The sequence below is a fragment of the Bos grunniens genome, chromosome 10 (assembly GCF_055505025.1).
Source record: "Bos grunniens cultivar Pamir isolate PY7600 chromosome 10, Bosgru_T2T1.0, whole genome shotgun sequence".
Lineage (NCBI taxonomy): Eukaryota > Metazoa > Chordata > Mammalia > Artiodactyla > Bovidae > Bos > Bos grunniens.
This window is the reverse complement of record NC_141174.1, coordinates 41,623,207-41,637,661: the sequence shown is the minus strand read 5'-3', so window position 1 is coordinate 41,637,661 and position 14,455 is coordinate 41,623,207. Positions and strand designations below refer to the sequence as shown.

The window sequence follows — 14,455 nt, the reverse complement described above, 5'->3', positions numbered from 1 at the left end:
CCTGGTGAAACTGAGTCAGAAGACACACTTAGAACTCTTATTTTGTTTTGCCAGTGAAGAGCAGTCCTGAACCTAGAGAAGAAAGGCTCTTATTTTTAAACGCCTCACAGTGGCAGTCTAGCCATTGAAGTGTTCCAGGAAGCTTGGGTCAGACTGTCCCTCTCCCTAGGTCAGTGCAGAAAGCCCCACTTGTCTTAGAGAAGAGGCCATGCAGATACCTGGGGCTCACTTTTAGCCCAAGGAGGAAGCCTTCAATTTCTTCTCTCCCCTCATTGGTATGCATCTATTGACAACTGTCAGTGTCTGATTGTGGCTCTTGCAAAGCTCTCCTTGAAGGAAATGGTCAGATTTGTCCTAAGCAACTCCCACTGATTCCTTAAGGAGACCCAGTGGCCTCAGGCCCTGAGGACTAACCACAGCTCTGACCTCAGCCGACCCCACAGGGCACTGGGGGATTTAAGTGGTTTTCATAGTTGTATCCTTTGGAGCGAGATGACCAGACGACTATTCCTCCTCTACAATCAGCCAGTGGATGTGGGCGCCTGGGAAGGATGTAAGCTCAGATGAGACAGCCCTCGGCTCTCAGGCAGTCCCGAGAGGAGCTGAGAGCTGGAGGCCATCTCCGGACAGCACTCCCAGATCTGGGACAAGTCATTCCCTGAAAGGGTATCTGGTGAAGCGTCTCAATGTCTGCCACAATTCACTCCCTGAACCCACAGAAAATCATCATAGTGCCAGTTTGGGAGCCCCTGAGAACACCAGGTTGGCCATGTCTTGGTCAGCAGTCAGACCACATGGTCTTCTCTGTAGGGTTTCGTTTCAGAATCTGTGGAAAATCAGATCTAAAATTCAGGAAGGGATGCAGAACATAGAGTGAATAGAAAGGGAGCTTAACTCAATGCAAACATGAAAAGGGAAAACAAAATTTTAAACAAAATATTGGAAACTTTAGCATGCTGTAAAGGACTTGAAACAGCTGTCCAATTTTAGATTTTAAAGGCAAAATTTCTTTCATTTTGTTCTAATCTTGCGAATTTGGTAAATTTCTTGGGTAAACCTGTGTGGAAATAAGAAGCACCCTGACTTTGAACTAACAATTCCACGGGCAGATTTTTGTTTTCTTTTGTTTCCCTCGTGGTGCTGGGAAAGATTGAGGGCAGAAGGAGAAGAGGGTGTCAGAAGATGAGATGGTTCGACAGCATCACTGATGCAATGCACATGAACTTGGGCAAACTCCAGGAGATGGTGAAGGACAGAGAGGCCTGGCGTGCTGCAGTCCATGGGGTCGCAAAGAGTTGGACATGACTGGGTGATTGAATAAGTACAGGCAGCTTTTATTCTATAAAGATCACTGTTTCTGGGGACACGATTTGACAAGACTTAAACTCTGAATTCTTGGAATGGTGGACGGTTTTATACTGTGTCCTAAGAATACTGAAACTCTTCTTTTCATTCCAGATATTGACGAATGTAGCACTATTCCTGGAATCTGTGATGGGGGCGAATGTACGAACACAGTCAGCAGTTACTTTTGCAAATGTCCCCCTGGTTTTTACACCTCTCCAGACGGTACCAGATGCATAGGTAGGTGTGATTATAAACAGCATGCAGTTTCTCTAAATCAGATCTGTAAGAAACATCATCCTAAACAGCTTGTCAAGGGAGCTCCATATCCTTACTTGAAGTAAAATGTACTTTCATGAAGATCTATTAAATAGTTGACTATTCTCTTAAAGAACAGAGGCGCCTGCAGTCTTGCTTTGAAATTTCTACCTCCCATAAAGAGATAGTCCAGGAGACCCTACAGATATACTCAATGTGAAATTAACTTTGCAGCGATGTGACTGTCAGACCTGGAAGCCATCCTCGACACTTCTCTCTCTTTAGCCCCACCTTCAGTCATTTCCTGGGACCTATGTTAATTCAGGTCAGAAGTTTTGCAGTAATCTCTTCATTGCTATCCATGCTTTGTGGTTTCCCTACAATCCACCTTCTTAGATTTATCTTCCTAAAATGATGCTTTGATTAAATAACTCTCTTGCTCAAGAACCTCTGGTAGTTTTCCACTAGGATTTGGTAATTAGTGGTTTTCAATTTATGTCCCACGGAATCTTCATGGGGCTGCATAGCCCTCTAGGATTGCTAGGATGGGCGAGGGGGCAGGAAAAAAGGGGCAGGCTGAGTGGAAAAGTTTCCTGCCACCCCCACCCCCATAAACACATGCTAGGCAATTTTCCTTTTATCTGGATGGGTGTTAGGCTTCCATGTAAAACATCAATTAAACAAGAGGTTCTGCTGTAAAAAAAAAAAAAAAAAAAAGAAAGAGAGAGAGAGATTTGACAGTTGCTGGATTTAATAGTTGCTGAGACTTCCTTCAAAGTCCAGTATTCTCGAATAAAGTTAGAGTTCAAGAATGCACAGCCCAGTAGTGACGGAGCTGCACTCTCTGACCCCTTCCCACCTTCAGACTTGTCATCATAGTCTCCCCTTCTCATCCCAAAATGGGCCATTCATAGCAATTCCTTCATTCATGTTGCAACACTCAGGATATACCCCCCAACTCTAGCCTTCTTTCAACTTCTCCTCAGATTCTCTGTCTTTGAAGGTGTCCCAGATCAGCTTACCTGAAAGTGATTTCTCCCCCCATCCCAAACCTAAGGATACACTTATTATACATGGTTTTATAGGGAAATTCTGTGTTTCTAAGTGTTTTTATCTCTGTAATGAAAAAGATAGTTCTCCTTAAGAAACACTAACTGCTATCCTTATGTTCCTGGTGGTGGTTCTCAGCACAAGTCCTGACATGTGGTAGGCACTCAGTAAGTATTTGAATATCGACATAAGTAATTTCTTATTATAAGGGCAAAGGTAGGAAGCCTGTGGTGAAAGGCCCTGGAGAAAAATGAATGCTATCGTTTGATGTTTGTTTCTGGCTCAAAATTTCAAAGACAGCTTCACATCCTCACCGCAGGCCACGAATTTCAGACCAAAACAGAATTGCACCAAAATCCTAAATTCCTTTTTAGTTAGTCACACATAATAAAAGCTGAGGGCAGTCTCCCAGTTGACATTTGAATAAGATCAACTCATGAGGGAAACATATCTGGTTTTTTCTTAGAAACGATGGTCGTGGTGCCTGGATGGCCTAGTTTTCCAGAATCTATCCATAGATCTTGGAATTGCATAAAAGGATGGCAAGTACAGATCATGTAGCTCCTTTTTCTCCCCATACAATGAGCACATGACCTCCAGGGCATATGCTTAGCAGAAGTTCTTTCCTGGCCAGATAATAGGTAGACTTTTTTTGTTGTTGTTAACCTTCAAATAGCGCAAATGGCATTAAAAAGATTAGCTTTAATCATTTTAACACATTTACATATCAGGGAGTTTGCATTTTTAAAGTTCTTTCCTTTCTGCCTGATATATGCACACTAACTTTTTTTTACAAAAGGAGGGAACTAGGATTCCTGGGTCACCTCCTAGGTGTGAAGTATTTTATGGAAATTATGTGACTTAATGTTCAAAACAGTACTGTAGAAGGGGAAAAGCCAAGGTTTACAAAATTTAGATAAATAATTTGGTCTAGTTGTTTAAGCAGTTAATAAATGAAGGAGCTCATATTCCGACTTGGGCTGAGTTCACAGTCCAGACCCTGCCCACTGCTTCTGACCCCTCCCAAATGAACACCGGATGCAGTAAGCCTTTGCTTGCTATGCCCCTAGGCAAGCACCGTTTCTGCCTCCTTGGAACTACATGGTACCCAGAATTAGCAACTTGCTGTATAGAATGATCCCAATGACATTTCTGCCTTCTCTACTGCTGATATTTCCTGCCTTGGTAAACCACAAAGACCCCTAAAATTATCCCCAGTGACAAGAAAATATGTATAGTCTCCAACTTATGAGCAAATCCAAGGTTTGTTGGCAAGTTGGTTGCTTGGAATTAGTAAATCTAACCAGTAGGAAAGCCCATGTATAGATCATGGAGTGTAGTATCTTCCTTAGACATCTCTTTGAACCATGGCGTGCTGCGTTTCATGGGGTCGCAAAGAGTCAGACACGACTGAGCGACTCATCTGATCTGATTCTACCTGTTACCTTCTGTTATCATGTTCAGCAACTCTCAGGTCTCACCAGTCCCAACTCTCCCTTTGTCCTGAAAGATACTGCAGTCTTATTGCATTTTGCTCTGTGATCTTCCTTTGGCACTTTATAGTACTTTTCGTAGGGTTGTCTTTTCATATTACTGTGTTCCGTCTCATCAATTCCTAGGAGTCTTAAGATGCTGTGTACCTAGCATGGGCCTCACAGCTCCTAGCTCCCGGTTGGCCACACTAGTGTTAATGATTGGTGAGGAGAAACCTGTTGACAGGCTAGGATGACCTGCAAACACACATTTAATCCATCATATATTTGTTTTGATGTAATGTTATTTCTGGGTTCGGAGAGTAAGGCCAGGTGATTCAGAAGTAGAGAAAAGAAGAAAGTTTCCTTCTCCTCTTCTGCCAAGTGTCTTGGCCAGGTCTACAGTTCCTCCAGCCTCCCTTTTCTCCAGGGGATCTTCCCAACTCCCAGCAATTGAACCCCAGTCTCCTGCATTGCAGGCAGATTCTTTGCCATCTGAGCCACCAGGGAAGTCAACCTCCCTTTACCTCCTCCAAATCTTACCACTCTTTCCCCTCAGTTCCAATTCCTATAAATCTTTAGATTACTTTAAAGCCACCCCATATCCTCTGGGCAAAGTGATCTAGCACCAGATCCTTTGGCACTGCCATCTGATGACAAAACTTCAGGCTGGTGTGTCCAACGGTTAGTTCCCTCTGAATGGTTTCTGCTTTTCACAAATCTTCCCATTGGTTTTCTTTACAGTTATAAGTTATGTGAATGTGTATTCTCTTAACAGAACCCCTCCTTCAAAATAAAAAGAAAGAAAAACTAGTAAAATGATTATTGTAGATGCAGGTACCATGTATAAATCAGGACCTGCCAGCAACCCAAATGTGGTTGGTAATTGTTCCAGCCTCAGCATTCACCATTTTGTTCAAAAGCCTCTGACCAACTGATTTATCATATAAGTCAGCCATCTGGGCAGTAAAATAATATCATAGATAATTTGCAAAATAATAGACATTAGCTCATTAGGAGTTTGCAGTTGGCAGCTGTAGGTCTCAGTTTTGCTCTGAAAGATAGCCCACACTGAAAATTGTATATACAAATTTTGGTCAAGTGTTTATACTGGGTTTTGACCACCAAATTCACTTGAAGCTGGGATATAAGCCAGTTTTTGAACATCTCTTCCCATTCTTAACAGTCTTTGGCTTTCATGCCCAAAATATTAATCCTGAAGTATATGATGTATTAGTGGCTTTAAGGCAATGCAAATTAGGAAGCAGGAAGTTCTGTTTCTCCCCCTTCTTCCTAGGGGAGATGCCACCCATATCTCCACAGAGCATTCTTTGTCTTCACTCCCCTCTCCATTCATTTACCCTGGATCAAACTTGTTCTGCCTCTTTGCTGAGACTGTTTGTCTGACCAAAGGTGCAGGAGCTGGGACCACAAAAAATTTCTGGAAAGCATACTCATACATGCTAGTGGTTTTAAGTACTTTTTAGAAATAATCTCATATCCTTTAAAGCTGACCCACACTTTTCTCTTAATGATTTGTCTAGGTTTGTTGTAGCCATCTTCACTTGACATTAATAATTTAAGTGTTTCAAAGTTAGCCTTGGTTTTTTCCTTGTCTTTCATTAATTTATTGCAACCTGTAAGATTTTAAGGCTTTGTGTTTTCAAGAGTGATGTCAGTCACTCAGTCGTGTCCGACTCATTGCGACCCCATGAATTACAGCACGCCAGGCCTCCCTGTCCATCACCAACTCCTGGAGTTCACTCAAACTCACGTCCATCGAGTCAGTGATGCCATCCAGCCATCTCATCCTCTGCCATCCCCTTCTCCTCCTGCCCCCAAGCCCTCCCAGCATCAGAGTCTTTTCCAATCAGTCAACTCTTCGCATGAGGTGGCCAAAGTACTGGAGTTTTAGCTTTAGCATCATTCCTTCCAAAGAAATCCCAGGGCTGATCTCCTTCAGAATGGACTGGTTGGATCTCCTTGCAGTCCAAGGGACTCCAACATCACAGTTCAAAAGCGCTCAGCCTTCTTCACAGTCCAACTCTCACATCCATACATGACCACTGGAAAAACTATAACCTTGACTAGACGGACCTTTGTTGGCAAAGTAATGTCTCTGCTTTTCAATATGCTATCAAGAATGATGTAGATGAAAGCAATTATGGGTCTGATCCTCTCTGGTCAAATGATGGTTGATGTGCAGACTTACAGGAAACATCGGGACAGGTTTTTTTACTATAAAAAAATTCTTCACCTTACAAAAGGATTTCCCAGTTGTATTCCTTCATATGACAAAATACTGGTTCAGTTCAGTTCAGTCACTCAGTCGTGTCCGACTCTACATTTAAAATATTGGTTACATTTCAAAAGTTTATTTTATAGAACTGTACAGAGATACGTTTTACTTGGAGAGGTATACCCCTAACATATGACAGATCAAGGTGTTCTGCAGTTGGCTCCCTGCCTCTGCTACTCCATGGCATGACCTCAAAGGGTCGTGGAACAGTTAGGTTTTTCCTTTGTCATGGGCTCTTTTCTGGTAGCTCAGAGTAGTACGTCAGTGTGTCAGTGTTGTCACAACAGTCAGACATGATGTAACCCTGTAAAACTGATGTGTGTATATATATATTTATATACACACATCCTATATATATATATATACAGCCTATATATATGTATGTATGTGTATATATATGTATATGTGTGTATATATATATATATACATATATATATATAGGCTTTCCTGGTGGCTCAGTGGTAAAGAATCTGCCTGCCAATTCAAGGAACATTGGTTTGATCCCTGATCCGGGATGATCACTCATGCTGCGGAGCAACTAAGCCTGTGTGCTGAGACTGTGCTCTAGAGCCCGTGAGCTGCCAGTACTGAAGCCTGTGTGCCTAGAGCCTGTGCTCCACAGTAAGAGAACAACTGCAATGAGAAGCGCACATACCACGACAAAGATTAACCCCCACTGTGCACAGCTAGAGAAAGCCCGGCACAGCAACGAAGACCCGGCACAGCCATAAATAAATCTTTTTTAAAAGTGATAGAAACATCTTCCTCTGTTGCTTTGAGAAGATACCTTTCTGCCAAAATAAACTTTTAATTCCTTTAAGAATTATTGTATCCTTTAGCACTAAGAACTTGCAACTGTGTACATTTTGAACTTGTATATCATTAGTGCCTTATCAAATCTGTTAGGGCCTCAGGACCAAAGGAGATCTTACCTAACAAGTGTTGGATCTGACTGCAAAGTGGCTCATTCCTTTTCAAAAAAACAATCTCACAAGTCTGACTGAAGTTTCAAGACAAGTTTCAGACTGAAAAATAAGATCTTTTAGAAATGTAGACTATCATGCAGACTTCATATTGTTTTAAAATAGATTTGTATCAACATTTGCCTAAAATGGCTCAAATTAAGTGGTTTGAAAGAAAGGACAACACAGCCTCCCTTCAGTATAGAGACATGATTCTGTCACCGCCAGGGATTTTCTTCATCTCTCTCTTCCGATGGTCCATATGGTTATAATCATTCGTCCCCACCTTGGGGATGGAATGCGGGACTTGGGCCAAGCGCCCCAGCCCTAGGGGCAGAAGGTGTGAGCCAGAGGAACAGAGGAACGGGAGCATTGTTCCCGTGCAGGGCGCACAGCTTCCCTTCCAGGGCACTGCTGCTTCCGTCAGTCTGTTCACCCCACCCCAGCCCCAGAGGGAAATGTGGAGCTGTGGGGGCAGGAGAGAGTCTTCCCTAAGTTTGATCTCAGTGACGCGTGTGTGGGGGTTTCTTTGTCTTCTCAGATGTCCGCCCAGGATACTGTTACACGGCTCTGGCAAATGGGCGCTGTTCTAACCAGCTGCCACAGTCCATCACCAAGATGCAGTGCTGCTGTGACGTCGGCCGGTGCTGGTCTCCCGGGGTCACGGTCGCCCCCGAGATGTGTCCCATCAGAGCAACTGGTAAGAGCCCTTCCGTTTATCCACAGAGCATCTCATCTCAACCCCTGCAAGCCCTAGTGATAACGTGCATGCTGCAGTTCTAGTGGAAACCGGGGTAAGTGAATAAGATTTCAGAAAATAAGAGAGAGGACCTTCAGAGAAATTTCCCCAGGTAGTGAACAGGGGAAACACAGAGGTCTGTACACATGACACTGTTCTCAGGTACTTAGAATCTTACTTAGCTTGCGAATATCCACTGGCTAGCAACCTGACCAGTCTGGAAGAACTGGCTCTTCCTTATCCTCATGTATTTCTTTCGGTTCTTGTGTAGTGCTCAAAAGCTCACTAGAATAAGAGTCAACTCATTCAGAGCCTTTCAGGTGAGTTATTGTGGATATAAATTTCTTCCTGCCCTAATATTTGACACTCCCCTCTTCTTCCTTGCCAAATAGTCCTATTGATTTTTTTGTTTGTTTGCTTTGCTTTGATTCCTCTTCCATGTCTTATTCATTTCCATGTAAAGCTCATTTTCTCTCATCTGGACTATTTGAGTAGCCTCCTACCTGGTCTCTGTGAAGTCCACAGCTGTCACAGAACATTTTCCAAAGCCTAACTCAACGGAAATTCAGTTTTAAAAAATTGTGTGTGGGGAAAATGTAGAGAAAGATATCCACAAAATTTTTCTCAGGGTAAACTCAGGCTTATCTAGTGGTCCAAGTCACTCCATTTCTTGAAAATAAAATTTTACTTTTTAGCCGAAAAGTCTCCAAATCTGATCCCAGTTCATCTTTTAATTCTTGTTCTTTGTAGTAGCTTTATTATATAATTCAGCTTTCCTTGAACCCAGCCTGTGCATTTCTCAACTCAAGCATCCTTTCTTCTTAAACTTCTCCTCAGTTCAGGTCCTTAGTGCCCACTCCTCACCCCTGCCACCTCTACCTATTATATGCCCTCTTGTTGGTTAAGCTCCCACTCAGATATGACCTAATCCACACACATCCCAAGATAGCCGCAGCGGGAAGTGCTGCCTTCTAGCTCAGTGCTCTAGGTTTGTACTGTTGCTATGAAACAGATACCATCTGCTCAGCTTTGGGCCCATCTGTGTTCCTATATTGCTTTTTTGCTAGCTGATAAATTTCACTGGGGGGTCTCAGTCATCATTACAGTGCCACATTCCTTCTGCTTTTTCAACACTTCACCAGTACTTGGCAAAAACTTACTGATGGGAGGCATTCGGGTAGTGTACAACTTATTAGGTGACATCTTTCCCACCAGTTGTAAGTAAAAACTGGGGTTATAGTTTCTTCTCAGTCTGGTTCCTGAAAGTGTGTTTCAATCAGGAAATTTTAGGAGAGAAAATCAATATGAGAATGGATGAATGCAGAGTTAATGAAATACTTCAGAGTGTGCTATTCACAGACTATGAATGCCCCAAGATCATGGATTATAGACCTGCTCACAGCTGTTATTTTTAAATTTCTGTTTATTATTGAGAATTATATATATGGATTAAAAAAGCAAGAAAGTCTTTTCAATGTATTTTAACATATAATAAGCTATGGATTGCCATATATTTTGACTGTCTACAGCCTAAAAATATAATGCTGCCTCCTTAGTTCATTAGGGGGACCATATAGTAGATCACTGTTTAGAAGACATGACTTTCCACTAAGACATACAGCATGGATATCAGGAGAATTGCTTTTTAAATATGTATGTTAACTTAGGAATCAGCAGCATTGATGTGAATTCTTTCCTGTCTCAATCAGGCCTTGAATAGTAGGAGGAGGACTAGAGTAGGCGTATGTGCCTGAAGACTTACTTTAGGCCACAGGGAGCAGAAGGCCTGGTACCCCTCTGTGACTTTCCAGGGAGCTGCTCTCTCAGGGGTACCACTGAAAGATGTACAACCCCAAGATAGGCTCAGAGTAGAGCAAATGGATAGGGCAAACTAGTTTTCAGGTAGATATGTGTGTTTGCTGTTTGTTTGTTCAGATGTTCCCTACCAATACCACAGAGCTCTAGGTTCTTAATTCATGAAGAATGATAACATAAGAAGGATTATTTCAGATTGGTCAGCTTTTCACTTAAAAAAAAAATCAGTTTCATCTCCAAGTTAAATACAGATAGAAAAGATGGACATCAGTTGAACAAAATTAGCCCCATGTTGCTGATTCTGAATGTAAAGGGGCTCAATGGAAAGTTCCTAAAGTAGGAAAAAGTACAGAACCCAGACTGATATACTATCGTGGAGAGGTTAAGATGAATTTAATGGCATGCTTGGGCTTCCCTGGTGCCTCAGTGGTAAAGAATCTGCCTGCGATGGTGGAGACCCAGGTTTAATCCCTGGATAGAGAAGATCCCCTGGAGAAGGGAATGGCAACCCGCTCCAGTATTCTTACCTGGAGAATTCCATTGGACAGAAGAACCTGGTAGGCTATAGTCCACGGGGTCACAAAGAGTCGGACATGACTGAGCGACTGACACACTCTAAAATAATATAACCAAATTAGCAGGAATGCTGATAAGCTATCCAACTTCTTTTATAGGAATCCTAAAAGATCCTTAAAAAAGAAGATTGATTGGTTCTTGGAAGCTAAGTACAATTGCAATTCAACTAAATCTATCATAGTTAATAAATTCCTCTTGTGTGCAATTTTCCAGGTAAGGCTGAGAGTAGGAATTAATTGTGAGTTAGGTATGATCCTTGGTTAAAATGCTGCACAGTCTTAGGTAGAAAGTTGTAAGAAAGCAGGTAGCCAGGAAATGATAGATATGGCACATCCAGGTAATAATTCTATAATAAAGATCACTGTGATTTGAAAACAGGGATTGTAGCATTCTGATTCAGGGAAGCATAAACAACATATAAATCCTTTCCAAATACAGTCAGGCATTACTGAATCTCTGTGGATTAAAATTCCAGATCAATAATGCAGTAGGAGAATTCTCTGAAAACATAAACTTAATCTGAGTTGGAAATGTCAGATATAATTGAAAAAGTTTCAGTAATGAATCAGAAAATAACAACAAAGTACATGGTAGCTAGGTATGTTTAGCCAACTGTTAATGGACAATACGTCCAATGAGGTTGAAATATGCATACATTTCAGTAAGACATATTACTGTGTCATTGAATAAGTCAGATTTTAGTCCACAAGGAAAGTAAAAATGCTAGCCTAATTTCTATTAATGGGTGAAGGTAGCGTGGAATGTATCTATGGGAGAACTCCTGTGTGACAGAGGTAATACAATCATCAACATCCTGGAAAGAGGGGAAAAAAGAAAATTTAAAAGTCATATAGTTTACTTTTTGAAGTGAACTATGACAAAATACGGCTATTTGTAGGAAACATGAAAATGGATAGTTAAGTAAATACCCTTCTCAAAACTTGAATCCTGCTTAAAAATACCAGTTTGGAAGTCTCCCTCCCTGCTCCCCCCACCCCCTGAAATGTGCCACAAGTCTAAACATGATTTATTCTAATAAAGGACTGGCATGGTGGAAAGAAGGAATGAGTCTGTATGTGCAGTCATAGGGGAGACAGTTGATCATCACCCTTGATGCTCCTTCTGCCCCGTGGGCTGTTTCTTCTCTGTCACTTTTTTGTCTATTACAAATAGGTATTCATCAGGGCTCTGTCTCCTTACTCCCTTCTCTTCACTTTCCACACCTTCCTCATGGGAGCTCACCCATCCCCATGACCACTGATAACCCCCAAACTTAGCAGCAGCCCTGACTTGTTCTCTAGGCTTCAAACTCTCTTATAAAACTGCTATATGACATCTCCATGTGGATGTCTGATATCTCAGAATTCATCTGTTCAGCTTTTGGCTTCTATTCACCAAACCTGCCCCCATCACAGTTTTTCCCATCTCAGCAGACGGCACCAACGTCAACCTTGTTTCTCAAGTGGAAAACTACAACTGACTCCTGATTTCCTGTTCTCCTCAGCTATGACTTTCCTATGATTTCCTATTCCCTTATTTACTGACATTTACTCCTTCCCTGAGCACAATCCATTGATCTTATCTCTAAATATGCTTCAAATGTGGTTACTTCTGTCCGGTTCCATCATTAGCTCCCCGGTCCAGCCATCCTTGTCTTGCCTTTGGTCTTCTGCAGCAGCCTTGTCTCTCTCTGGTACCTTCTCCAGATCCAATGAGAATGATCTTCTGAAAATGTTCATCTGATCATGCCTCATCCCCACTAAAGACCACCAGCAGCTTTCCAATGTACATCAAATAAATCACGTGTTCTTTAGAGCCCTGTGGGAGCCATGGGTGGGAAGACTGGGTGGAGATCATGGCATCTTACTCTTTTCTACCTCGAGGTCAGTTTTGACATAGGTAAAGACTTATGGTGGTAAGTTGCTGTGTGGTTGTGGTTGCTACTCTAGGTATTAGGATGAGAATGAAGTCTGTTGGCTTTTTGCCTTTTCTTCAGTTGACCTATATCATTTGTGGATCAGTTTTATTCAGAATTCCTTTAAACAGTAAGGGTGAGTCCCATGGGCCTGTGACATATGCTGTAGCTCAGCTATTGCATTGTGTTTTTTCCAGAGGATTTCAACAAGCTGTGCTCCGTCCCTATGGTAATTCCCGAGAGGCCAGGATACCCTCCTCCACCCCTTGGCCCCGTTCCTCCCGTTCAGCCTGTCCCTCCTGGCTTTCCTCCTGGGCCTCAAATCATGATCCCTCGACCACCAGTGGAATATCCGTATCCATCGCGGGAACCACCAAGTAAGAATTCAAAAAGTCATCCCGTCACTTTTCTTGCATTAATTAGGTTAATTTTGTTGTCATTGTTTATGCTGCTTAAGTCATTAAATGTAGAATTCTTAAATATTTCATTTACACAGTCTCATGTATAAAGTTCTCAACTGGCCTATTGCATAGAGGAAAATGGACAGTTTCATATTCTCCGGAAATTAGCATCCTTTTGTTATTGATATTGTGGGAGAGATTTGAATCTGATTCATAGAGGGGAGGTGTAAAATTACACTTTGGGTTACATATCATGCAAAGCAATTTTGCAAGTAGTTAAATATTAAGCTTTTCCCGCCAACTGGTGGCTTGAACATGAGGCAGGGGGGTGGAGGGAGAAGCGGGCAGAGGAGCAGGCCACTGCTGGGCTGTAGTACCTGGCTGCATGTGCCGGGATGCACAGGTACTCTCTGTAGGCAGGAATGGAAACACTCTCTGTTGGTACCAGATAAACTTTGCCCAGCGAGTGTCCTCCTTCCTTTAAGGTTCAGCATCTTCCCTGTTATTACGGAATTCGGTGCTGATGAAAGATGCTCTAATTTTAAATAATTTTAATGTGGTCTCATGCTGTTCTTTTAGGGGTGCTGCCAGTCAACGTCACTGATTACTGCCAGCTCTTTCGCTATCTCTGTCAAAATGGACGCTGCATCCCAACCCCCGGGAGCTACCGGTGTGAGTGCAACAAAGGATTCCAGCTGGACCTCCGTGGGGAGTGCATTGGTACGTGATGAACCACTGGGCTGGCACTGAGGGGCTGCTGCAGCTCTGCTCCGTGACTGGATAGGTTTTCTATGGCTGCTGTAACAGATTGCCTCAAACTTAGTGCCTTTAAATCAGCACAGATTTATTATCTTATGTTTCTATAGGTTAGAAGTCTGACATAGTTCTTACCGGGCTAAAATCAAGGTGTCAGCAGGGCTATGTTCCTTATGGAGGCTCTTGGAGAGAATCCAAGTCTCTGCCTGTTTCCTTGGCCCAAGGGCTGTTTCTTTATCTTCAAAGCCAGCAGTGTAGCTTCTTTAAATTTCTCTCTCTCTGGTTCTCTCTTCTAATACTCTCCTTCACGTTTAAGTATCTTTGTGATTACACTGGACCCAGCTGTATTTTGGGCTTCCCTGGGGGCTTAGTTGGTAAAGAATCTGCCTGCAATGTGGGAGACCTGGGTTCGATTCCTGGGTTGGAAAGATCCCTGGAGAAGGGCATGGCAACCCACTCCAGTATTATTTGCTGGAGAATCCTTATGGACAGAGGAACCTGGTAGGCTATAGTCCATGGGGTCACAAAGAGTCGGACACAACTGAGTGACTAAGCATAGCCCAGCACAGCATAGCTGTGTATTTCAGGAGGAATGGATATTCTACCAACTAGTAGCTTAACTTAACTCCCCTTGCCATGTAGCGTATTGCACAGGTTCTGGGGATTAGGACATGAACATGTTTGTGGGGGCATTCTTATGCCTACTGTTGTTTCTTGTTGTTTAGTTGCTAAGACGAGTCCGACTCTTGCGACACCATGGACTGTAGCCCACCAGTCTCCTCTGTCCATGGGATTCCCCAGGCAAGAATACTGGAGTGGGTTGCCATTTCCTTCTTCAGCTGATCTTCCTGACTCACAGATCAAAGCC

The 14,455-nt window shown here is 42.6% G+C and overlaps 1 protein-coding gene across 3 annotated transcripts in view; it reads left to right on the top strand.

The window, feature by feature from the left end:
• The window catches only part of FBN1 (fibrillin 1), a 265,245-nt gene that overhangs the window by 131,643 nt on the left and 119,147 nt on the right, over positions 1-14,455 (top strand). For all 3 annotated transcript variants that reach the window (XM_086320774.1, XM_086320775.1, XM_086320777.1), the window contains 4 exons: positions 1,459-1,584; positions 7,927-8,085; positions 12,628-12,807; positions 13,411-13,551. In XM_086320774.1, the coding sequence (XP_086176900.1) occupies positions 1,459-1,584; positions 7,927-8,085; positions 12,628-12,807; positions 13,411-13,551 (606 nt within the window). The remainder of the gene's footprint in view (positions 1-1,458; positions 1,585-7,926; positions 8,086-12,627; positions 12,808-13,410; positions 13,552-14,455) is intronic.